The 24,053-nt window shown below is 46.0% G+C and overlaps 1 protein-coding gene across 3 annotated transcripts in view; it reads right to left on the bottom strand.

Annotated features, from left to right (window-relative positions):
- Positions 1-8,293: 8,293 nt before the first annotated feature.
- LOC116952296 (guanine nucleotide-binding protein G(i) subunit alpha-1) overlaps positions 8,294-24,053 on the bottom strand; it is a 77,301-nt gene continuing 61,541 nt past the window's right edge. Inside the window, exons 5-9 of one of the 3 annotated variants that reach the window (XM_032971510.2) lie at positions 22,923-23,051; positions 22,485-22,614; positions 21,883-22,036; positions 17,793-18,009; positions 8,294-15,068 (exon numbers count right to left, since the gene is read on the bottom strand). In XM_032971510.2, the coding sequence (XP_032827401.1) occupies positions 17,819-18,009; positions 21,883-22,036; positions 22,485-22,614; positions 22,923-23,051 (604 nt within the window). In that variant the 3' untranslated portion in view covers positions 8,294-15,068; positions 17,793-17,818. Of the gene's footprint in view, positions 18,010-21,882; positions 22,037-22,484; positions 22,615-22,922; positions 23,052-24,053 lie in introns of all 3 variants that reach the window. The other 2 variants (XM_032971511.2, XM_076074160.1) reach the window with 2 other exon arrangements.

Below are 24,053 nucleotides of genomic sequence, written 5' to 3'. Positions count from 1 at the left end.
GCAAATAATAGGCTTCTACATAAGAGGAGCGTTAGAGCTGAGATATCCAATAAGGTGGGCGATTAAATGCTGTACCAATGTTCAGTTTCATTACTCAGCTACATCTGAAATATCTTGATTTTAAGCTTTCGTGACTGCAGGAATTCATACTCTTTGTTTCTTTCGGTAAAGTCACGTGGGTAGAAAAATAAATAATAGATCACGACGTTTCGTTCGCAAGAACAAGCAATCGTCTTCAGCTGAGAGAGAGAGAAGCATTACGTTGTGACGAGGCATTATATAGATCCGATAGGGGGGAGTATCTATATAATGCCTCGTCATAACAGCATGCTTCTCTCTCTAAGCTGAAGACTATTGGTTGTTGTTGCGATCGTGATCTACTATTTATTTTCCCATCTACGTGACTTTACCAAAAGAACCATAGAGTGTAAATCTGAAATATTTGGGTGAAACAAAGAGCATCGCCTATGTGCACACGTGTGTCGCTGGATGGGAAGTTCTAGGCAGAGCTTGGTGAAGTCATTAGCATCATCAGCCCACGTCACACCAGGCGGAGTGTGGGGCGATCACTGTTTATAAAAGTGTTTGAAACATCCCAAGTAATTGACCAAGAATAAAAAGTAGTGTATTACAATTTTGATTCGGTTAATCGGCAGACTAATCCCAGCTCTACACAGCACGATTAAAGTAAAGTACAGAATGCGGTGTATGTGTTCATATGTTCACATACACATCGCCTGCGTTTTGGGGCAAGGTTTGCCCAATGTGGGGTTGAAACATCCACACGTGTGGAAAGCCTCTTGTGCAGGAAAGTGAATCCCTGCTGACTCCAAACAGCGAGCAACCCCTTGACACCGCACGGCAAGAAAACAGATCGTCGATGATTGATCCGATGCTCATCTCATCGCGCGGGGTTTGGGCAAAACGAGGTTTGAGAGAAGAAGAAGAAAAAAATATCCCCCCGAGGCCCCGTAGGCAAGATTCGGCTCACCGACTATTATGATGGAAAAGCCACAAATGAGAAAGAAATTCAATTTATGTTTTAAAATGTTTGTGTGCGCGGTTTTTTTGGTTACCTTTTTTTAATGCTTAAAGACACAGTTTGCCCGTGGCGATGACTGACGTGTAGGTGTGCCGAAAAAATGTTCTTTGCAGCTTGAACCCATGCTGAGATTTGTGTTTATATTTCAGCGACATCAAGGTGGAAAATCTTATCTACACACGCTTAGCTCGGGCATTTTACATTAGCGTGCGCATACCAGACCGCATGCTGCACTCTAATCATGCTGTGCAACTACGCATTCTTATACATTTTTTTTAGTTGTTAATATTATTTTTTAAAGTGGCAAAATATCAATATCCTCAAGACCAATCCGGCATATGCTGTCCGGTGTACTGTACACAATTCCCCATTTGACAAGGATAATTCTATCCATTTGCCACCCACTGTAGGTTGGGTGGTCAATGCTTCTGCCTCAACAAGTGGTGCTCAGTTTTTTTCAAATTCCAGAGAGACGATGATCATGGGGTTGAGTCGACCCTGGCCAGGATTTGAACCCATGAACCCTAAAACTGAGAGGTTTGAAGCTCTACTCACTGCACCACATCTCAGTCATAACACACAACGAACACACGTTCTTTTCTTTGGCTACATCGAAACCTGATCCGTTGTCGTGTGTTTAAGACTGGCAGTCAACAATGAGTGTTGGTCAAACGTGCACCAGCTCATAGCAACCAAGTCGGGACACGTTTTATTCAATATCTTTGCAATACTACGTGTGGAAGGCATCGGAAAGGGAGGAAGACCTCACAGAGAATGGCTCGACGACAGAAAGAGATTGGTGCCAGAAAGATGTGGCCACTACTTGAGTATGTTGGCACAAGACGGAGGGAAATAGAAGCAAATGATGAAATGTACAGTAGACACCTATCGGGGGCTATCTGCCCATGGATGACGATGATGACTGTGTTTTCTTACGCGATTAAATTCCAGTGAGGTACATTCTAGCCACATATTTTGCCAATGGGATGGCTGCCGTGGTGAAATGGTTAGTGCGCTGGAGTTCCAATCCGGTTGTGGTCAGGTTAAGTCGATCTTCTCGCAGAGCGAATTAAACGATGGACGCGTTTCTTAAAAGCCTCCACCGATATCCTGCCAGCAATGCAAATGCGTAAAGCACAGTCCATTGATTGTCAAGTCGCGCGTGTGGTGGGGTAAAGCGTGGGTACTCCCACCTCTCATAAGACATCTTGCCACCATGGAAGATTAAGTTCAAAGCAACATCGAGAGGTTGTCCCCTCGAGCTGTTCCAGTTGGGGGCCGCTTGTGCCGGCAGGGGCATGGACAGGGGTCGGAAACCTGTGGATCTGGAGCCGCATGCGGCTCTTTAAGGAATTATTCGTAACGCTATTTAGTAAGGGCGCAACGTCTCTCGTATTCACAACACGGTGCATTGCGGCTTTTGAAATATTGAAATTTCTTACCGAATTCGTTGCCGACCCCTGGGCATGAGCAAGCAATGGTCGGGGCTGCATCTTTACCCTTTTCCTTGCAATGCTGTATATTTTATAAGGTGAGGAGATTACTCTCCGCTTTGTTACGAGGCGAGACGTGATGCGTCACGTCTTGTTAGCATTGTAGCGCCGATATTGGTATGGGGGTCATTGCCACCGGCATCAACAGAAGGACGTTAAGATGTGTTGCATACAAACTGCAGTTCTGCCGTCAAGCACACGACCATCATCGTGGGGATTATATTTACAGTGTTTGTATATAACTAAGAGAGAGAGAAATGTGAAAAAGCAAAAAAACAATTATGATTGTAGCACACACACACACAACAGCTGGTCTATTATTGAAACGTGCAATTATTCGTTATTTTAAAATATGAATGCGCTGTAATTAAATGAAAGTTAATTAAATAATAATGACGATGGTGGTGGTGGATAACGGGGTTTTTGACAAGGTCTGACTCCAATTTAGAATTGTTTCGCTGCACAAGAGGCTGCCGCGTAGCACTGGGTTGAGGGCATGCAGCCGGAACCGCTGGCATCCTGGGGTTCAATCTGCATCCCAGCCGCCGCAAATAAATTAAGTTCTCAAAAGTACTCAGTTGATGTTCGCAGCCTGGTGGTCTCCCAGGGCCTGGCGCTGGAGGGCTTCTTGGGTCGGGCCCTGCACCAACTTTGGCCCACGCAAGTTCACTTTCCTGAGCGGTATTATAATGCTGGCTGTTATGGTGCCCCCCCCCCCCTCCACCCCACACACACACACAGCGGTAATGTGTGTATGTTGAACTTCTTTCGCGCCCTACCGAGCTGGAAACGGGTCACCAATGAATACACAAACAAATATAATAATACGTTTTTTTTGTTGCATTTGATTTTATTTATTCCACCCCAAAAGGATTTAAAATGTCCAGTTTGATTAAAAGGTGTAACCCAAGTGTGGATTTGGAGGTCTCTCGAAGTGACTTGAGAAGCAGTTTTGGGATGTCATCTTCCAGGGCTATACTCCGACACAGAGTGATGCACTGCTAAACTGACACCGATGGCACAATTTGCATATAATTGTGAATGAAATGTCAAAAAAGATGAATAAAGCATTTCACTCAGGGGGATTATACTTCACCACGCTGGTCAGCGCAGATTGGTTGAGGGCATAGACGTGGGAGTATAGAACAGTACAACAACGGATTTTGCTACACTGACCTCTGCTGACAACGTAACTCCCTAGCAGCCTATTCACACTTTTATGCATGATGGTTTGGGGCCGTCCATAAATGACGTCACGCGATTTTGGACGATTTTTGCCTCCCCCCCCCCCCCGTCGTCACACGACGTCACAAAAAGTCAGACCCCCCCCCCTCAAATATGACGTCACAAAGCTCTGCCCCCCCCCAAAAAAACATGCTTCAAATCGCTTTAAACTATTGTCATTGTAGTGCGTATTTAATGTGGCGCTGCACTCTGATGTTGTAGGAGAAAACATTTATTAAAAAGTCTATTTAATTAAGTAGAACGTGTTGTCTATATTTATTTAAAGTTGTGCATTTTGATGTAACGTCACATTTCTCAACCCCCCCCCCCCCCTTGTAACACATCGTCACAAATGTCTGACCCCCCCCCCCCCCCAGGTGCGTGACGTCATTTATGGACGGCCCCTTTCCCATCCAAGCGCTAACCAGGCATAAACAAACACATGCTTAGCTCCCGAGACAGGGCATATTGAAGGTGATTGTCCCATAGGCTAGTGATATGATTGTGTTTAATCGCTGCCTGGATATGCAGAGCAGACGTACTGTTACGTGTGTTTGTTTAATGTTTGCTCGCCCAGTGAAATACTTGTTCAGCATAGATGAACCATGCCACCTTGTGACTATACAACCAAATTACACATTCACAAGTGACACCTCCCCCCCCAACCCCCTGCTTTTTTCTTCCTGATGACGAACGCTTGTGTTGCGATCGAAACGTCGTAGTTATTTTGTTATTTTATGTTATTTTCTTTGAACCTATCTACGTGACTTTACCGAAAGACCCAAAGAATAAGTGGCAACAAACTTGAAGAACTTGCATATTCCACGTCCATGATCATCTCCATATATAGAAAAGGCAAAGTTGTGAATATGTGTGTCTGTTCAAAATGTTTAGCGTACTTACCGACATGCAACAAACTTGAAATTTGCCATGTGGGTACTTTCCAGACTGTACACCATGCACAAATTATAAAAATACACTTTAGGTTTTTTTTGGGGGGGGGGAGCTCAATAATGCATTTATTTTTTGCACGGCCAGTGAGCTGTGACGTCAAATCTGTCACGTGACCCGCGCACGTGGAAGCGTAACGCATTGTAGTGTAGCGGTTAGCGCGCCGCGCTACGAACCCGGCGACCCGAGTTCGATTCACGCTCACGGCCACCACCGGTGACGATTATTTCAACCGCTCCTGGGCCTCCCCTAGGTCGACTCAGCCTCAAACGAGTAACTGCTGTGGTGTGTGAACATCGCCACTGGGGAGACAAAGGCGGCCGGGCGTGGTGGATCCAAGTCCCGGGCGAAGTACAGCTAGTCATTTATAAGCAGTGGTGGTAGTGGTGGTGTCGCTCATTGGGTGGCGTGGACCTTAGAAGAAATTGTCTTTGCCCCCCCCCCCATCTCAATCCCAGTTAGATAACAAAATACATCATATAGACAAGAGAGATGTAGTGAGGTGAGCACTGTAGGGAAAAATCGAGATGTCCTGATGAGAGACTTGAGATCCAGACAAGCTAAAGGTGAGAGAGTACTTGGATTGTAGTGTTAAATAGCTTGTTATGTTTTCACCATGTCAATTTGAGCTGATGTATGTGATGCACCCAACATTTATTGAATTACTTGCGGTTAGTACCGGGCGTTGCCCGGGCGAAAAAGGCAGACACACACATGGACTTACAAACAGACATGGACCCATACACATAGAAACCCACTGACTTACACGCACGCAAACACTTATGGACTCACACACACAGACATCGACTTGAGAGACACATGTAGTTACACACACAAATCGACTCAAACACACAGTTACACACACATATGGACTCACACATACATACATAGACTGAACAACAACCGCCATTCGCCACTAAGTGGCAGTGACGTCACCACAACGCTTGTGGAAGGCTATGTGCACCTTGAGGCCACGTGAAGTGTCGAACACCTGCTGGCAGGTCACGGGGCAGACCCAGATGGCACAGGTCGACTGAGATGACTGGCAGATGCACCACCTGTGCCCTGTACCCTGCTAACTTGCTGTGCTTTATTGAATTATAATCTGGAGCTCCTCGGTGTACTTAGGGGCCCTAAGCTTCTGTTTAAAAAGGGAGCACTAATAATAACCACCGCTCTCTCCCATTCAAACCACTTCAAAGAGTAATGCCATGAATATTAAATTGACAACTGTTGAAATCTGTCCGTCACTGCAGAGTTCAAGCACTGAGCTGAAGAGTACAGACTTCATCAATTGTTACAGGCAAGATGACCACCCTTTATTGACACATTATTCGTAAACATGTTATGAGTCGGCTGATATTTTGTAAATGGATTTAACTACAGTACTGTTAGACTATAAAATGGAGGGACTCGGGTTATAAGGCCTCTGAAAGGTTCTGATAAGTTGATTGTGGTTCTTGATGTGGTTATTGTAACGCAACTGTTGATTTTTGGCAAGGTTAGACTTTAGTAGAAAATACTGTTTTCACTGTTGGAGTTGGAAATCTATGACACGTATTATTAAATAATGTAACATAGGCATCTATGGGAATGTATATCCAGTATAGTAAACATATACCCAAATAGGCTTAGGCCTGTGCAGAGTCGGATAGTTATTGCAAAGTTAATGTAAACAAAACATGTGTAAAGTTATATTAAAGTATGTTGTGTTGCTAGATTATTATTTTACTGTTCCGGACGTATTCAATACATGTATGGCATTCTTGCCTTGGACCCTGTCTCATAATTCTAGAAATGCTACGCTTGCAAGATATTTATAATCCACCTTTTTAACTTTGACTAGCCCGCTCTATAATCCATTCCTCTCTCTCTCATCCTCAGTTTGCGTATTAGAGGCATAAGAAGACATTAAACTCAAAGTGGCATGGGTACAACACGTATTGTGCAGTCACACTGGGATTCTTTTTGGGATGAGAATAACGCTTCAACAACTGCTACCGTAGCATTGGTTGAAAATGTTCAAAGGCCGAAACAAAAAAATATATCATATTCCATGGTGACATAAACCGAGATCCTGCGAGCGAGGAAGAGCACATGTATGTACGTGGATGTTGAATTTATTTTGCACCATACGTAGCCAACCGTGCTAATGGGAGGTGTGGGAATGTACAGCAACCAATGTGATTTAAAGCACAGGAAATAATTTCGGAAATTAATAGATAAGCCTGAAACGTTGGGCTCAAGATGAATGCGTTAAATAAATAGTTGTTCCTGGGATGCAACTGGGAAAAACAGAATGTTGACCTCTATGGATGCTAGTAGAAATAATGTCATTAAGTGGCGGATGAGAGTGGTTTTCATGCCCGAGTTTGAAAGTAAATTTTTTGTTCTTAATAACAAACAAAAAACTTTTAGACATACTAAAGTCCACGATATTCACCGCAAATTTAATTGCGACCCCGAACCAAAGTTATTTATTGAATCGCAAGGGCAGCAATTTAGTCCCACCCGTGATATTGTGAACCATTATTATATTGTATCTTTTAAATTACATCCCTCTGCCTTTTTTCACTACTGGATAAAGGTCCTCCCGACACGTGTCAGTCATGTGGAGCTTGTTTTACCGTGATTCACCCTGTCAGCTAGTGCTGCCCGGAGGCCCAGTTCCAGTTCAGATATTGCTCACCACTGACGTTAACCGTCACCTAGGAATTTACATTTGTTGGCCAGGTTCACGCGTTATACAGCTAAAAGTTAAAGTAAGCCAACACTTTTTTTTATGTGCATGATGCAAGGAATCACCACCGTCCGCTCGACTGTTTCTTTGATGTAGAGGCGTGCATCGATCAGGGGGAATATCAGCGTTCCATCAGGAGAAATGAGACACCCCGGAAAAAACGCCGGTCCTGTGAGCCACTCAATTATCCCCAGAAAATCGTGGCAGATAAAAGAAAAAAAGGGGCAGCTTCGGCTCAGGAACAATCAGATAGAAGATTGTTTGGAAGGTGAGCATTTCTCCAGCTGCCGCATGCTCAAGAACAAATTGCTTGGCAATCTCTTTTACCCTGAAAAAAAATTACTTCCTTTTTCACATAATGTACCTTGTGGTAAAATGTCACGTGAAATTGTTTTGAACTTCTGCGAGTGAATTGGTCATGTGTTTCTTGCACCGAAAAAATCTTATCGGGAAACGTATATGAGCAGAAAGGTTGAAGCTTAACAGTTTTACTTTAAAAAAAAACGTGCTGGTTTATTTTTAATACCATTAATGGCATTATTGGAACCGCTTTGTTAATGTGCTGCTGGTTGAAGGCCTCTCCACGTCTTGTTGGTGAAGTGGTGGATGTTTGACCATACCTCACCGTGCTGTTCAGTGCGTTTTGGCAAAAATAGGGGGCCCAGGATCGGTTTCCCACACAACTCCGCCGCTGATTTTTAACCGTGGCCAGGGATTAAACCCAAGGAGCTAGGTCCATAGTGCGGTGCTAACCCACTGCACCACCACGCCGCTAATAATTATTGTGGAAGTAAAACTGGAACCAGGTTACATCTTCGCACGTGTAGGAAACATGCGTAGACGTTTCATGTTTAAAGACTTTACTGAATTAACGGCTACAGTAGCAACAGAGCAAATAAAACAAGTTTGTTCAATGCCTTACAGAGACAGTAATAAGTAAAGAAAGCAAAGATAATTCTGTAAACAAGCATTCAAACTAAAAAAAAGATAGAACAGTATACTGAAATGTTGAGTACATTGCTAACGTCACGCAATAGTGTTACGATATCCATTTACAGCAAACTGCACTTCCTTTCGAATGATAATTACTTTCGGCTTTAAAATATTTCACAAATACACAAGTCTTGTGTTCCTTGATTAATCAGATCTATAAATGACAAGAAACCCCCATCGTAACGTTTATTAGCGTAGAGATCCCGATAAAATTAAGGCACAAAAGATACATTTTCTACATAACGCTAAAAAAACACATTTAGTGGCAATAATGTATAGACAATGTGAGATGAGGCAGAACGCAAATACTCTGCTGCATATCAACTTGCAGCGTCTTTTTAAGCCGTGAAAAATGTCACTTTCAGAACTGAAATATTTTGTATGAGTACATTTAAAATACTAACGAAACATTTTTTTTATATTATTTAGGGGAAAACATGTTTAAATAATCACTGCCCAACGCTTTGTGGAATACTTGAGTAATTATCTGTTCAATGTCATCACTAAATTAGGGAAAATACAATTTAAAAATATATATTTATGTACATGCTTCCCAATACAATCTTAAACACATTCTATTCTGGAATACATCGACATCGGTATTTTCAGAATGCATTATTAATACAACTCGGGGTTCATTATGGTCAGTAAACCTCAATGTTGACAACCAGGGGTATGTTGGCAGCGTTCTGTGTTGATGTCGAGGATGGTGAGCCAACCGAGGGCTACGGGAGCGACATTGGGAATGTCTTGAGACGCTGCCAACGGATGAATCAGAATCTGAATAATCCGATGAGCTATAAAGCTCTGTTGTTCACAGATGTCCAGTTTAATGTCTCACTTGTTGGTACCGTCTCTGTAGCAGTTCCAATTTCGTCTTGGCCAATAACAGCTAATAATGCGATTGAACCGTGAGACCGTGAATGGGTTATGACATAATTAACTCGTGTTAAGTGACATGAATAAGCAAGGGTAACTGCAGAAGTTTAGCTACCTTCGCAAGTCCCAACTCTACCGCTCCTTAGCTGCGTCAGCGTCTTCATCGTCGCCGGTCACGACTCAATGGGGCATTGGGGAACAGCTGTGCTCCACAGGTTGGTGATTCGATAGCCACCGCAGGTTCCAATGCCACGTTGGGCTTTTCGCGTCCCAAAATTCACCGGAGCCAGCACCGTCGAAAAATCCCCGGATCAAAAATCCACGTCTCGGTCGTCAGCGATTTTAAAAAAAAGAGTATTCTCAAGTGCAGCGAGTTGATGGTCGAAAACCCCGGTCGTCAGTGACTGCTCAACAACAACAAAATAAACACCCAACCGAATAACGTTTAGTTTTTACACTTTATTTCGTCTGAATTCCAGCTCTTGAGAATAAAAGAATGGTGGTTTGACTGTCGTGTGACAATCCTAACACCGGGAACGTTTCATCTAACCTACTTGCACAAGTGACACCAAAAAAAGCTGCCTGACAAATAATTTTGGGAAAAGTCTCGTGTCAAAATCTTGTCGGCAGCTGTTGTCCTACACGCGCGGAGCGAAAGCTTTGTGAGATTCCAGTTGTATTCTTCATTCTCGTGGCATTTTTGCCGACAGCATGTTTATTTTATATTGAAGAAAAAAAAAGACCAAATGGAAACAAGACCATCAACCGCCTGGGGGCAGAAGCATTTATTAACTTGCGGTGTATTTAATTAGCAGCGAGGAGCATTTAGGGGTGAGTCCAGTGAGTAGGTTGTAGTCCTGTCAATAAGGAATTTGAGTGCTATTCTCTTCTAAATGTTTTTTCATTTGTCACTCCCAATTTTTTCCCCATGTAAAATGTTAAACTCGTGGCCAAACAACCCAAGCAGGGCCCTCTTGATCGAGTTTCGAGACTCAAGCGAGGTTCTTCCAGAACCCGTCAGATGTGTTTTATGTTGTTCGGCATGATGTCTGACGTTTCGTGGCACGTGCTGCGAGCTTCAGATACTGAAGAACAACGCTCACTTCCCGAAGAAGCTCGCAGCCCAGCACGTCAGGCATCATGCCAAACAAACACGTGGTACGACCTGAAAACACGTCACTCAAGCTGTACAGCACAACCGTAACAATGAAACGGTATTATTTGTGGGTGAGCGTGTTTCAACAAAACGTGTATGCTTTGTCCTCCTTGACAAGGCGTTGGACAGACCTCTGCCCGCCACCAATTAAATGATGAAGAATCTATTAAATCTCTAAAACAATCCATTGTGCCCCCCTTGCATTTGTGAACACGCCAGCTAAAACTCAAGCACGTAACGTGTGGCGCACCGCAGGACGTCCAACATTTGACGCGACGCGGAGAGAGCGCGGCATTGCACCAGAACGTGTCGCGTCAACCTGCCCTGGTGGAATGCTTCCACGATCGTTTCAAAGCGAAAACGCGTTCACACAGTGTCATTTTTTTGTTTTTCCACTTCAATTCTCGTCAAATATTTCACGAGTCTTTAAAGGTTATTTCGACACCTTTCGTATATGTTAAGCACGGATCATAACCAAAAAGGAAGGTGAGCGTTTTCTCCGAAACTATAGTTTTGGACATCACAACATACTTCATCATATGCAGCATGAACCATCAACATATTAATACAGTACAGTTTAAGAAAACACGCGTAACAAATATACAATATTATTCATACAACTGGAGTATTAATCACCATTGAAACTATAACAAACCAATCGTCACCATAATCATGATCGTCCTCACCTAATGCCATTTAGAACCAAGGCATATTTGTCATTACATACTGGACAGAATTACTTGGTCTTGATTTGAAGCTTTCGTGACTGCAGGAATCCATACTCTCTGGTTCTTTCGGTAAAGTCACGAAGGTAGAAAAAAATAACAAAAGAAAACACGACGTTTCGGTCGCAACACAAGCGTCCGTCTTCAGGTGAGAAAATTATTTGCTTTTGTGGCTTTATATAGACACGGGGGGGGGAGAGGAGTTTTGTCGAGTCGTGGCTGCAGGAGTTCACTCCTGCAGATCATCTTCTCACCTGAAGACGGACGCTTGTGTTGTGACCGAAACGTCGTATTGGTTTAAATGCCCACGTATGGGTGAGAAAAAAAGTCACTTCATGTGACCGTGGTAATTACTCAAATGTATTCAGCAGCTACAGATTGAGCAGTAATGCAGTGATGTATGATGCACTTCTTTCGCACCGTGCGTAGTCAACCGTGCTAATCGGAGGTGATGAGTATGCCGGCCGCCCTATGAACCCAGTGAAATGAGTTTGACTCCTGGCCATGGTTAACATCAACGGCGAGTTATATCTGAACCAATCCAGCACTCCCACGCAATTCCTGCACCCCCCTTCGCCAACACGCACAGAGGACCAGCTTGATGAAGTATAGTCAACCCACCCACATGGCCAACAGCACATGCGATGGTATGCAGCAGTGGATGGACAGGGAGTGTATATTACTATTGGCATTATTATTCAGTGAGTATCAGCATTATGCTGCTAAAGTAACAGGGAGGCCTGGTTGCCCAATTGTGGGGCAAAAACGAACGGTGTTTTAGTACGCTTTAGCGCACAGAATTGGCTACAAGCTCGTTAAACCATTTATCATTTCCAAAATCAGGTATCCCTCAATTTACTAAAGGGGTGCGTTCTTCAAAAAAACACAGGTAAAACGAAATATTCTAATTCGGAATAGCTTCACCCATTAATTTAATACTAAGAATTAGGGGTGTGTTTCGGACAGTCATCCCACCTCTACTCCTAACCAAAATATATAATACACCTACATCACTTTTCACAATAATTTTTTTTTTTACAATAATGAACATATATATAATTCAAATGAATGAATAATTTAAAATAATTAACCTCTTCAGGGCACTTTCGCCAAAAGATCTGCACGTTGGAATGACTGTTCAAGGCGATGCAGTGGCGAGACCGCTGCACGGCAGGGGCACCGTGACGCTGTCGCTGATGGATGACGCAACACTCCGGGGGTGACTCTGCTTTGATGATCTCGTGGCGAGTGGCCGGAGTGAAACTTCGCGAACGCAGAAATTCGATTTCGATCGTGACAAGTGTCCACAGTTTGGCAATTGCGTCCGCGCGAAATGTCGGAAAACCGAGCGTTCATAAAACGGAAATCCAAACACAGTCAAAAACAAGCGTGTGCTGCGTAAGTTTTATGCAGCCTAGTCCTCTACAGGGTATGTAATGGGCACGTTAATATTACCGTCAAATTGCATTGTACCGCATGTTAACAAGGTACATTGTACCCCAATTACTAGTGTTGGAAAATATCCATTCATATATATATCTGGGACGATGAGTCGATTTATCGACTAAAGATTGTAATTGGCTTACTTTTTTGTGGTCACTAACCCGAGTCTTTTTTAAAGAAATGGCCGGCCTGCCGAAGGCAGGAAACCCCCCCACAAGCCACGCCCAGTGCGACGCTGATGATGCTTGGAGACATCGCCGAGCCCCGCACACACTGTAAAAATTCAAAGTCGTTTGCTCGCAATAATCTTACAAAAGACAATGTGACAAAACGTACATGCTCAGAGGAATGTCTCAGTGTACATGTCCATACTGCACACACTTGAAGTTACAATCTTTTTTTTTTGGGGGGGGGGGGGGGATAGCAGGACATCGTGTCACTATTTAAAAAGGGTGTTGCCAATTTCACTCCGAGCTCTCCGATATGGTATCAGGAATTGCCGCTTCTTGGTCAACGTTCTGCTCCCAGCACGTCGGACATCGTGCTCAACACGGCACGATACAAACACAATACACATCGGAGAGCTGTGCAGCACAACCGCGAAAACCTACACAGTAGAATTTCACCATATTTACACTGTCGCTAAGCTAGGCACTCGACCACTAAAAACACGTACGTATTTCTCCAGTCAATTCCATCAAGCCACACGATAACGTCATAATAATGTTGCCTGTGGCTAAATATAGATTTTTTTTTTTACATTCCAGAAACAGAGGTGACTGATGGTGCCAACTGCTTCACTGTAGATACATCATATCACAGGTAGCGGTAGTATAACAGCCATATTGTACCAAGAATACGGAAACAACCATTTGTTGAAGACGGCAACACTGTGATACCTTTTTTTGTCATTTCCTCGTAAAACAAAGCGACAGCTAAAAGCCTAAAAGCCATGGCAACACTCTTCGCGTCTTCTGCCACGGAGAAAAAAATAAAAAAACAAACGCCTGGTTCACGCACACACACACACGCGCGCACGCACGCGCACGCACGCACACACAAAAAAAAAACTTTTAACGACGCGATTTGGTTTTTTTTGCATAACACTGTCACAACCGCTCCGGCAGAGACCCGGCGGCGCTTTGAGAGGGCGACACGAGCGGAACACACGCCGCGAATTGGACGTCGCGAGGGTGTGTGTGACGGAAACGGCGCCCACGTCCGCGCAGCGCCCGTTGTGCTTCTCTCTCTCTCTCTCTGTGTGTGTGCGACGCGAAGGACGAACGAGCGGCCGCCTGCGGTCGAGCGCACACCGGGGACGAGCGGCCAGGGGAGGCAGAGCCTCACCCGTCACGCTCCAATGAAAATAGACGTTGCTAAAAAAAAAAAAACAGGATAATCAAATAAAAGAAATATTAAGATTTTTTTTCCACCGATCTGTATTATAAATGTCATTTCTGCACGATCCCAATCATTTTTAGAGTCAAAATCGCCAAATTCGCGGAGCTCCGCTGCAAATACTGTAAGAGACGAGAGGTGAGGCAGCGACGAGCTCAGCCTCCCCTGTGATTGCGCAACCCCTCACTAACTGGATGGAGCGCGGGCAATAAGCGCGTGCCTGTTACTATCTCAGTGTGTCACCAATGTCATGTTTGTAGACCCCTTCATTTCATGTCCTCGCCTTCCGTACTCCAGGTAACTTATTTCACGTACGTGTATAAAGATATTTAGGCTCGCCGGTCTCGTCATGAAACTGCAAGGAAAAAGCACCAGGGGAGGTAGCTATCACATCTGCCTCAGTGAGGACACGCCCCCTCAGTGAGGCCACGCCTCCTCCGTGAGGGCACGCCCCCCTCTGTGAGGCCACGCCCCCCTCAGTGAGAATCTGGCTCCGACACTAGCCAGTGCCTCCCCAGCCACTGACCTCACCGCACGTCACTGGTGCACCCCCCCCCGCCGCCCCCCCCGAACGCGGCGACTTTACGCAACGGGCAAAAGCTTTGCTGCCTTCGCCCCCGCGTTTTGTTTTGCTTCTTTCCTACCGCAAGCACTTGTGCTGGGCCCGCTTTAAACACGAACCGAATACAATCGTGCTTCTGTTGCCATTGTTTGTGTGGGGGGGTGGGGGGGGGGTGCTGGGGGTGAGGGGGTGGGGGAAGACAGACTCCATCCGTACGCCGCTAATAAAGCATTGCATTACACAAGCAAGCAATGAGAACGATCGCGACTGATCGGGCGCGGGGGGCAGAAACTTCTTCGAGCAACGCGACGCGCACTTTACAAAAGCAGCGACGAAGGCCGGGGAACGAAATGAAGAGTAGGAAAGAGTGTTTGGTAGCGCTCTTCGCAATCCTTTCTTCCTCCAGAGCAATACACCAGAGTCCTTTTTTATTTGGGTGGGGGGGGGGGGAGAGATTCAAATCTGTAAATAAAAGGAAACGGGGATTTTTTTTTACACGTAGGCTAGCAAAGGTCGTTTGGCAAACGTTACACGACAGCGTTCGATCAGCAACGAATCAGTCCATTAACGACATTATTTGAAAAATAAATCCTTTTTTTCATGTTATTTACAGCCCTTTGTCATTTCACCGCTGGATGAAGGCGTCACCATGCTGTGTTGAGCATTGTGTTTGTTAGACCATGCTTCACCACACTGGTCAGTGCAGGCTGGAAAGGGGGTCCCCAGAAACGGTTCAGATATCGCTCAGCATTGACGTTGGCCTTGCCCGGGAATCAAACTTCACTTGATGTAAGGACCGGCTGCTAGCAATACGAATCTCACGGCAAATAGGACTGTGATCAAGCAAAGCGTCGATTCGTAGATTACGATCACGTCTCAAGTTCGTGTGTTGGATCACACGCGTAAGTTACTTCATTCCACTACGCTCACCACATTGTGAAACATTCATCAAATGTTCGGTCAAACCACCACCCTCATTTGCAAGCCTCTGTGATGTCATCTCGCCACGTCACACGTCCGTGCGCCATGTGACGTCACGTCGCGTTTTGTGACTCGAAGCCGACGTTGTTGTCGCCGATGAAAACTGCGCTTCCGAGAACAAACACACTGCAAGGCATTAGAGAATCGGAGCTTGCGCGTTCTAGTTCCCTCCTCACTTTTATCCAGATGAGGTGCCTTCAGATTTGCTGTAAATGCACATGGATGACGTCTATTGTGAAACGAGCACATTAAAAGGCCCTGAATTACAGTGCTGCGCTACTTATTGTCTGTCGTCACCATCCTGGACTATTTTTTTTAAGAACATGTTGCTCATTACTGCCCGATGTTATTTCTGATCATTTAAAATAGATGGCTGCCGTGTCACTTTCGCATTAATTCTTTATCGCCTCATCTGAAATCGACCGTCTTTCAATAATTAAAATAGGCAATTAAAAAAAACCTCCTTGGGCCAATCGTTGAAATAATAGTAGAAAATAAATAAATAACTAGGCAAATATTTTTATTAGCTAAAAAATGTGCACATCGGAAGTAAAGACGTAGTTTTCAAAATTAACTGCTAATTATCTTTTTTACATTACAAATGAATAACAAGACCTTTGCCACGCCGCTTAAATTGCCTCCATTAATATTTATGCTAAGGAACGGATGACATATGATTAAAGAAAATACGCAGGTTAAATACGTAATTTCAAACCATGCAAAAAGTAAGCGGGTTTGGGCAGGACACGTCGCTGGAGAGGATGACAGCCGTAGGTCAAGAATAGTCGAATTAGAAGTTTGTTTCCCGAGTGAGCACATTGAGCTAAGACGCTTTTTTTCAATGGCAACTCATCTTGCCTCTAGGAATGAATTGATGAATGAACACAAGGCCTATTATCTCCTCCTCCCTCCCTGCTCCTGATCCTATTCCCCATCCTCTCCCTAACTCCTCTTACCCCTCCCTCCCTCCTTCTCCCCCCTCCTTATCCCTCCCCTTCACAGAGTTACAGCCAAGGAATAGAACACGTCTGAGAGAAATATCAACTGAGGAGATGGTTGCTGGGCGAATTATTACATTGCCGGAGCGTGGCGGCAGCTTGGGAGATTATCTTCATCCAGCAGTGGATTGGCCATGGCCGACGATGATGATTATGATGATTGCATACAGTTAAACAAATATTCGTTAAGTGTGAGTAACTTAAGAAATGTGGAAATGTAATAATTATCTACACCACTCATGTCACAAATCAGACCAGTTGACATACACAAACAGCATTCACAACCGTGAAATCACAGAATCCCCGTTCAATCTTTTCAGGGCACAGGAGCAAGTGCTGTTAGTAAGCACCTATGATAGAGGTTTTTTTTTGGGTTAGGTCGTGTAAAAATATAAATGTGTCGTTAAACCCGCCACCACCCGACACAGCCAACTAGTAAGGGTTGTCAGGTAAACAGAACGTGGCCAATTCGTCACTAGCACAGCACACCGGTGTGTTGGAGAGCCAAGCCACAACATTGACAATCTTGAGACGACATTTCGCCTGTAATTGTCAGTCTGTCGCCTGATGAAGCTGGTGGTAATTACTTACTAGTTGGCTGTGTCGGTGGTGGCGGCTTTAACGTCACATTTATATATTTACACAATCTAACCCAAAACACCTACATTATAGATGATATTGGTCGCGAAAGCCTACGTGTTAAACTAGTAAGCACAAATCAAAGGTAGTACAGTGCACGAGGGGGCAGGTGGCAAGCACCATGCCTGGTCACCTTTGTATCCATCCCCAGTACTGATTTTTATACACCACACCAAATACTAATTTCATGCTGAGTCGACCTAGGGGAGGCTCAAGACTGGCTCAGATATATGTTTGCTGCGAGTGGGAATCGAACTCGGGTGCTGCCATGTTCGTAGCACGGTGTCCTAACGGGTATTGTCGTGGTTCACAAACTGCTCTACGAACCCGACGACCCGAGTTCGATTCCCTGTTCGGGGTCAACACGAGTTCCGATTAATTATCTGAACCGGTCCTGGGCCTCAAATGAGTACCTGGTGCGGTGTGTAAACGTTGCCACTGGGAAGACAAAGGCGGCCGGGCGTGGTATTGGCCATCCACCCCGTCGCGTGCCGAGCCGGCCTTCGTAGGCGCGACTCGCTAACAGAGGGGAGGATCTTCGTCTTGTCTTTCTGCAAAGACACCCCACCTGGCAGAACAAACGATCCGGCCGCATCAGAAGAGGCCGCAGTCCTTGAGGTTGTTCTTGATGATGACGTCGGTGACGGCGTCGAAGACGAACTGCACGTTCTTGGTGTCGGTGGCGCAGGTGAAGTGTGAGTAGATCTCCTTGGTGTCCTTCCTCTTGTTCAGGTCCTCAAACTGACACTGGATGTACGCCGCCGCCTCCTCGTACGTGTTGGAGCCTTGTGGGGGGGGGTTAGCCAGAGCGAAGGAGAGATAGACGGGGAGCGGGGGGGGTGGGGATCCAGCGATCATTGGCGTTAGGCTCGCCCACGCCACCCCGAGCCCCTCCGTGTGGGCGGCCCTAGTTAGGGGAGGCGGCTTCAAGATTTTAAACTAGATTCAAAGCTTTCGCGACTGCAGGAATTACTCTTTGGTACTTTCGGTAAAGTCACGGAGAAAAAAGTTTAATTAAATAATAATAGAATACGACGTTTTGAATGCAACACAAGCAACAATCGTCAGGTGCAAATGAATGAGAAAACAAACAGCTTCTGTGTGCCTATGTGTGTGTCTCTCTCTGTCTCTGTGTGAGTCTCTCTCTGCTTGTGTGTCTGTCTGTGTGTCTCCGTGTCTATGTTTGGTCTCTCTCAAATTTAGCAATCTTTGGAAGAACGTAATCAACCAGGTGGGGTGTTGACTGTTATGTTAGCCGACTCTCTGTGTTATATTGCATTATATTTCCAAGTATACTAGGTTTGTTTTCTCATTGATGTGTACCTGATGATGGTTGCTTGTGTTGCAATCGAAACGCCGTATTCTATTATTATTTAATTTCTTTCTACATTACTTTACCGAGCGAACCAACGAGTGTCAAGTTTTTATTTCGTTTAGCCAGATCCGGAGCTCGAGAGACCAGGATGAGTCTCATTTGCGAGAGTCACTTGGCTCGCCAAAATGACGAAAAGAGAAACAATTTAACAAGTACGGCGATGAAGCTAATTAAGAAATCCGGACAAAAAAAAAAACAACAACAACCATAGAATATTCCACGAACTTAAATCGATGTCAAGTCACAGTCACAGGAGGGTTATGTTTGCTCGCATAGGTGTGACGCCACAAGGGACAGACGTTCCATTCCTGCAGACACTTAGAACTTTCATCGGGATATTGTCATCATCATCATCACTGTCAGCCACGATCAATCCACTGCTGGATGAAGGCTACCCCAAGCCGTCGCCAGCTCTTGGAGTCCTGCGATTCGACAATCCACCTGACACTTGCCCACCGGCTGATTTCGGCGCTCTGTCTCATCAATAGGCGTCCTCCTCTCGGACCCGGCCCATCCATTGGCTGCTGTGCTGTCTTTATTCTTGACCGTTGGTCAATAATGTACAGTGAGGGAAAAAAGTATTTGATCCCCTGCTGATTTTGTACGTTTGCCCACTGACAAAGAAATGATCAGTCTATAATTTTAATGGTAGGTTTATTTGAACAGTGAGAGACAGAATAACAACAACAAAAATCCAGAAAAACGCATGTCAAAAATGTTATAAATAGATTTGCATTTTAATGAGGGAAATAAGTATTTGACCCCTCTGCAAAACATGACTTAGTACTTGGTGGCAAAACCCTTGTTGGCAATCACAGAGGTCAGACGTTTCTTGTAGTTGGCCACCAGGTTTGCACACATCTCAGGAGGGATTTTGTCCCACTCCTCTTTGCAGATCTTCTCCAAGTCATTAAGGTTTCGAGGCTGACGTTTGGCAACTCAAACCTTCAGCTCCCTCCACAGATTTTCTATGGGATTAAGGTCTGGAGACTGGCTAGGCCACTCCAGGACCTTAATGTGCTTCTTCTTGAGCCACTCCTTTGTTGCCTTGGCCGTGTGTTTTGGGTCATTGTCATGCTGGAATACCCATCCACGACCAATTTTCAATGCCCTGGCTGAGGGAAGGAGGTTCTCACCCAAGATTTGACGGTACATGGCCCCGTCCATCGTCCCTTTGATGCGGTGAAGTTGTCCTGTCCCCTTAGCAGAAAAACACCCCCAAAGCATAATGTTTCCACTTCCATGTTTGACGGTGGGGATGGTGTTCTTGGAGTCATAGGCAGCATTCCTCCTCCTCCAAACACCGTGAGTTGAGCTGATGCCAAAGAGCACCATTTTGGTCTCATATGACCACAAAACTTTCACCCAGTAGTCCTCTGAATCATTCAGATGTTCATTGGCAAACTTCAGACGGGCATGTATATGTGCTTTCTTGAGCAGGGGGACCTTGCGGGCGCTGCAGGATTTCAGTCCTTCACGGCGTAGTGTGTTACAAATTGTTTTCTTGGTGACTATGGTCCCAGCTGCCTTGAGATCATTTACAAGATCCTCCCGTGTAGTTCTGGGCTGATTCCTCACCGTTCTCATGATCATTGCAACTCCACGAGGTGAGATCTTGCATGGAGCCCCAGGTCAAGGGAGATTGACAGTTCTTTTGTGTTTCTTCCATTTGTGAATAATCGCACCAACTGTTGTCACCTTCTCACCAAGCTGCTTGGCAATGGTCTTTTAGCACATTCCAGCCTTGTGTAGGTCTACAATCTTGTCCCTGACATCTTTGGAGAGCTCTTTGGTCTTGGCCATGGTGGAGAGTTTGGAATCGGATTAATTGATTGCTTCTGTGGACAGGTGTCTTTTATACAGGTAACAAGCTGAGATTAGGAGTACTCCCATTAAGTGTGTGCTCCTAATCTCAGCTCGTTACCTGTATAAAATACACCTGGGAGCCATAAATCTTTCTGATTGAGAGGGGGTCAAATACTTATTTCCCTCATTAAAATGCAAATCAATTTATAACATTTTTGACATGCGTTTTTCTGGATTTTTGTTGTTGTTATTCTGTCTCTCACTGTTCAAATAAACCTACCATTAAAATTATAGACTAATCATTTCTTTGTCAGTGGGAAAACGTACAAAATCAGCAGGGGATCAAATACTTTTTTTCCGCCACTGTACGTATGTTGAACTTCTTTCGCACCATACATAGCCAAAAGTGTCCAGCCCAAGCCATCATTCACTCGATTCAGCCAGTGTTTGTAAGTGTCCAATGCCAAATAAAATAAATGTGTTAATTACCAGCAGCTAAAGTGTACAAAAACACAATCATTCCCAGATTTACATAAAATAAACGGTAGTGAATCCAAAAGAGCTCTCGCTGGGTTGAATGAAGGACAGTGAATTCAATAGCAGGCAATATGGCATGAAGGAAATGCTACTCAAAATTGTTCACATTTCTGAAGTTAATTAATTTGATGGAATGCTTAATGCTTCTGAGCTTAACATACATGTGTAGTGACACAGCTTTAGCGATGTAGCAGCATAGCGCTGGCTGCTGGCGGGGAAGGGGATCTGCAGCTCACAGCAGCCCTGACAGCATCAGGCCAGGTGATACACCAGAGAGGGATCTAGGGGAGAGGTCACGGAAGGGACACACCAGGAACCCGCGGGTAGGTTCTAGAAAGTGGGCGTGGCCTGGGGCGGAGCCAGGCCACGCTAACAGTAAGAGGGGCCCCGAGAGGGGACCTTGGGGCTGTCGTTTATAGTGGGATCCCCGTCGTGCTGCTGAAGTCTTCAGTGTCGTCTCCGTCTACACCATCTCGGCGTGGCCAGTCAGGCAGTCTACCGGCCGTCCTGACTGGGAACCGTAGTCGACTATAGACGGATTATTTGGAAGTGTTAACCCGTTGGTGCGTGTTAATAAACAGAGTGCCTCCAACTCTTAGTGCCTCCGATTCAGTCACTGCACATGCACAGAGGTATGGTACCATCTATTTGTAAAAAAATATATACAAATTACAGTGCTAATAGGCGGAGGGAGAGCGGTGATCCCAGTTATCTGAGCAATATTCCCGGTCAGTGGCGAGTGGCATCCTGCACTCGTCCTCCAGCAACCCACACTTACCAGTGTGCCGAAGAACAGTCAAGCAACCCACATGACTGGTACGGCACTAGGAGAGGCCTTCATCCAGAAGCGCATTGGGAAAGTTCCATGAATAATGACGTACTATCAACTGATACCCTGATAACAATGGAGCCGCTGGTAGTCTCGGCCTGCCAGATTTACCAATGTACTCGGCGAAGCAGATGGACAGGGGACTCTTGTTGATCTTCTCCTCGAAGAGGTCCTTCTTGTTGAGGAACAGGATGATGGACGTCTCCGTGAACCACTTGTTGTTGCAGATGCTGTCGAAGAGCTTCATGCTCTCGTGCATGCGGTTCTGCAAGGGGGAACAACGATGGGTACACGGACTCACTGCGGTGCGCCAAGCGTCGATACATCAGCCTAACGAGGTCCCTTGTCAGCACCAGCAGCAGCAGCAGCTGGTTCGATATGCAGCCTGCTCGTTTACATCTTGTCAGGTTAATGAAAGTTAAGTGCGCGCCAAATTGGGTTTTGGGTAAAACAAAATAGTATTCCCTAATGCGAGTGTTGCAGGTAATTTTATGCAGTTTTGCCGGCAGATTATCACTTCGCATATCATATCTTGCAAGGCGCCTTAGGCACAACGTTTAATTACACGCCATCTCTTGGTTAATTTATCAACCACAACTCGAACCTACAACACCCGGTTTTCCTGGCAGTCCGTCATCCGAGTAGTAGGAAGGATGGAATCCTGCGTAGCTTCCGAGACCCGAAGTCGGTAGTGACGCGAGCTCTCAACTCACCGTCTCCTCGTCCTCCGCCAGCACCAGGTCGTACGCGCTGAGCGCCACGCAGAAGATGATGGCCGTGACGCCCTCGAAGCAGTGGATCCACTTCTTCCGCTCCGACCTCTGCCCTCCCACGTCGAACATCCTGGGCAGAGCCATCCGTTCAGCTCACATCGCCGCCCAGACCCTTCCGCCAGCAATGGGCATGAGCGAGCAATTGCGGGGCTGCACCTTTTACCTTTTACGGGGCTCCTCTAGCAATTGGCACACAGCTATGATCGCGTGGTGTTCAGTGCTAAATACGCTCGAGAGGGCCTCCATGGTGCTTCCACGAGTGGAGACCCTTCCGCCAGCAATGGGAGCGAGCGAGCAATTGCAGGACTGCACCTTTTACCATTTGCAGGGCCTACCGTGGCGATGGGCCTGCGGCTATGACCTGGAGGCGCCGCTCACTTGAAGTGGAGGTCCTTGAAGGTGAAGTGAGTTTCCACGATGCCCGTGGTCTTCACGCGCGTGCGCAGCACGTCCTGCTGCGTGGGGATGTAGCTGAGGTTCGATATTCTCTCCAGGTCGTTCAGGTAGCTGCAAAAGCCGCACGAGCCAAACACACACGCGCGAGCGGGGGGGTTACAGCGGTAGCGGTGGCCGTCGTGCGACGCGACGACGGCCCGGTGGGCACCAGGAACTGGAGGGCGACGACGGGAGTCCACTTTAAAACATCGTTCGAGTATGGAAAATAAGAATAGGTGTTTTACCCTTTCTGACAATGAAACAACGAGGTGTTGAGATGTTCAAACACCAAGTAGAAGACCCTTGTTGCAACCGATTGGCCTACACCAGAGACAGCCTTCTTTATGTCATTGTTTCACCAGTGTCAGACCAGAGAACCCCAAAAGGCAAACAGTATAAAGACAATGCAGGTGTAGTGCATAATTAAGAGACAATATTTAGGAGGCAACAACGTTTATTCTACACTTTACGCAACGCCGTTACACCCGAGACTAAATACACCTATTCTCACTCTTGTTACACATAGGACCACAATACACTTATTTCTCTTGCATACGGGATAACTATAATCGGGTCAGCGCTGCCAACGTGCTGCCTGACCCACGATGTCGAAGACGGAGACGAAGACGTAGCACTTGGGTTGCCCTTCACCTGCAGACAGCCCGGATCTGTGATCGGGGCTTCCCTTTAATCTCTCTCGGCGCCGCCTGGCTCCACCCTGGGCCGCGCCCTACGTACAGAATATTCCCGACGGTTCCAGGCGACACCGCACCTGTTCCCTCTCTGGCTCCGCCCTTAACCACGCCCCTTTCGGGAACTCTCCAGACGTTTCTCAGCTACATACCGCGTGCCCCCTCGTTCACCTTTGGCCCACTTTACTCACCCAGCCCATCACGTGCTTAACCCGGTGCCGGGGTGACTCGTCCTCACATGGCCCCTACCACCAGCCGCCCCCCACCGCACTCTCCCAGTGGCCCCCTCTGTGGTGATTCCCTGCGGCGCTGGTGGAGGCTGCAATCCCCGACTCTGCCGCTAGGACTCTTCAGACTTCCTCCTGCGAGCACCCAGTACCAT

Source organism: Petromyzon marinus, chromosome 46 (genome assembly GCF_048934315.1).
Source record: "Petromyzon marinus isolate PM22_M1 ecotype Great Lakes invasive population chromosome 46, UKy_Petmar_22M1.pri1.0, whole genome shotgun sequence".
Taxonomy (NCBI): domain Eukaryota; kingdom Metazoa; phylum Chordata; class Hyperoartia; order Petromyzontiformes; family Petromyzontidae; genus Petromyzon; species Petromyzon marinus.
This window is presented reverse-complemented; position numbering and strand designations above follow the sequence as displayed.